The 2,043-nt window shown below is 54.7% G+C and overlaps 1 protein-coding gene across 1 annotated transcript in view; it reads right to left on the bottom strand.

Annotated features, from left to right (window-relative positions):
* Positions 1–2,043, bottom strand: part of ASTN1 (astrotactin 1) — a 275,401-nt gene that overhangs the window by 71,145 nt on the left and 202,213 nt on the right. The window contains exon 12 of the mRNA XM_006907901.2: positions 1,387–1,553. Within this exon, the coding sequence (XP_006907963.1) occupies positions 1,387–1,553 (167 nt within the window). The remainder of the gene's footprint in view (positions 1–1,386; positions 1,554–2,043) is intronic.

Below are 2,043 nucleotides of genomic sequence, written 5' to 3'. Positions count from 1 at the left end.
GAAGAGGAAGTGAGATAATGAACTTGAAGACCTTACGTTGTGCCGAGCATAGAGCAGGTAGTCATGGGACGTTTCTATCATTATTACCAGCAGAGGCACAAGCGAGGTTCGTGTTAATGCAACTTGAACTGTCCTCCCCACGCGCCCTCTAAGTCTTCGTGTGAACAAATGGGAGGAGAGGGCTTTCGTTATAAGTGCCTGTGAACTGGTCTTTATAGAAGAACCTCAAATCGAGGGCTTCTTTTGTCAGGCTACGACTAGTGGCTCGGAGAGTGCTCATTACACACGCGGACCGAATTCTGACTAAAACAGGAAAGAAGCACAGTCGGGGGCTCACGGCATTAACCCAGGCGACAGATGTGGCTGGAGACCCGCAAAGGAATGGCTTTAGGCCGCAATCCAGCACAGCTTTCTTATTATAAACACCGATGTCCACTGCCGGCCTGTTAGATTGTGAGATCCTTGAGGGCAAGAACCGTTTTCGCCTTTGGAGCTCCGTGGCCAACGGGGTATGTGGCATAAAGCAAGCCCCGTCCCTGACAGGCGGGAAGAGGGTGGGAGGAGGGGGAGGGAGGAGGAGAGGAGAGTGGGGGAGCGGACAGGGAGAAAGGGCAGGAGGAAGGATAGACAAGCAAATTCTGGGTCTAGAAGAATGGGCCGAATCTCTATTTACTTCATTCACATAACATGAAAATGTCTTAAATATAATTCCAGTCAGTGGCATAAATTAAAATTTTGAGGGAACCACGGAAGTTTTTAAAAGCCAGGGAGGGACGGCCTGAATTCTAATGCTAATCTTCACACCTACCAACTCCCAGTCTTGGGGGAGTCGATTGACGTCACCCTGCCTTAGCCTTCTCCTCTGCGGAATGGGGTGGCATTGCCTGCCCTGCTCTCTCCAGTGAAACGAGGTGCATGGAGGACCTGACCCCTGGTCGAGGGCTCCTTACACGGCGGACTACTAGGTCCGAGGGGGTGGCCGCACAGGACACTGGGACCCTGGGGGCAGAATTTAATCAATCGTGTTTCCTCCCCGAAGATCCTCCTGGTCTTCTTTGGTAGTCGGTTCGTTTCTCACCATCTTTCCCCAGCTTTTGGACCATGGAGCCCTTTTGTCACGAACCACCTAATGAACGCGTTCCACAAAACACAGTTTGGAAAATTCCGGCGTCAGCGGGCGATGCCCGTGGTCAGCCTCTGCACGTGCCAGGCGGCTGGACTTTCCCGGAGACTCTGGCTTTAAGGACGCGCCTCTGCCGGTCCTGCCGGCCCGTCCCTCCCTCCGAGCCTCAGGTGACCACGTCGTCATCTGATTTACTTCCCTGCTTTAGCACGGAAAGCCCCGCCCCCCGGCCGAGCGGCGGCCTCACCCGCTGCTCAACTCACCCGCAGAACATGAGGATGTTGTACAGGGCGGGGTCGTCCGGGAAGGGCGCCATCTGCTGCAGGCACAGCTGCTCGCAGCCGCCGTTGAAGCCGTCGGAGCAGTCCACCCCCACGTGGCGGTCATAGCAGCCCGAGCTGTCCTTCATGGGGCTGAGGCCGGACGGGCACTGGCACAATCAGAAAGCACCCACAGCGGGGTGGATCAGGGGGCGGGGTTCTCTGGACACCGGAGTGTAGCCACTGACACCTATTTTTTTTTTTTTTTTTTAGTCCTCAGCCTTGAAACCATTAACAATAATGCAAATAATGCACAAACTCCCCACCACGCGGGGCACTTCCTTTAAAAAGCAAGTGACCTTTTGACGTCTTGCTGCTTCTCTCCGGGCACAGATCACGCTCATTTGCATTCAAGCTGATTTCTCCCAACGGGCTGGAAGGGAGAACTCAGCAAGGCCGAGCGAGGGGTGCTGGCCTCCCAGCCCAGCCTCAGGCTGGCAGAAGGGGCCGGAATTAAAGTGCATTAGCAGAGATTGCTCCGGGCTAGGGGGAAGGGGCTGCTGCTGTGTGAACTTCGTATTAATAGGACTTAGTTTTTAATGTCCAAAGCACTTTGTCAAAATTGGTACCAGACGCCCGTGTTGGAGGGAAGGGACGGGC

Source organism: Pteropus alecto, unplaced genomic scaffold, assembly GCF_000325575.1.
Source record: "Pteropus alecto unplaced genomic scaffold, ASM32557v1 scaffold101, whole genome shotgun sequence".
NCBI lineage: Eukaryota > Metazoa > Chordata > Mammalia > Chiroptera > Pteropodidae > Pteropus > Pteropus alecto.
The sequence above is the reverse complement of the archived record's forward strand: the minus strand, read 5'-3'. Positions and strand labels throughout refer to the sequence as shown.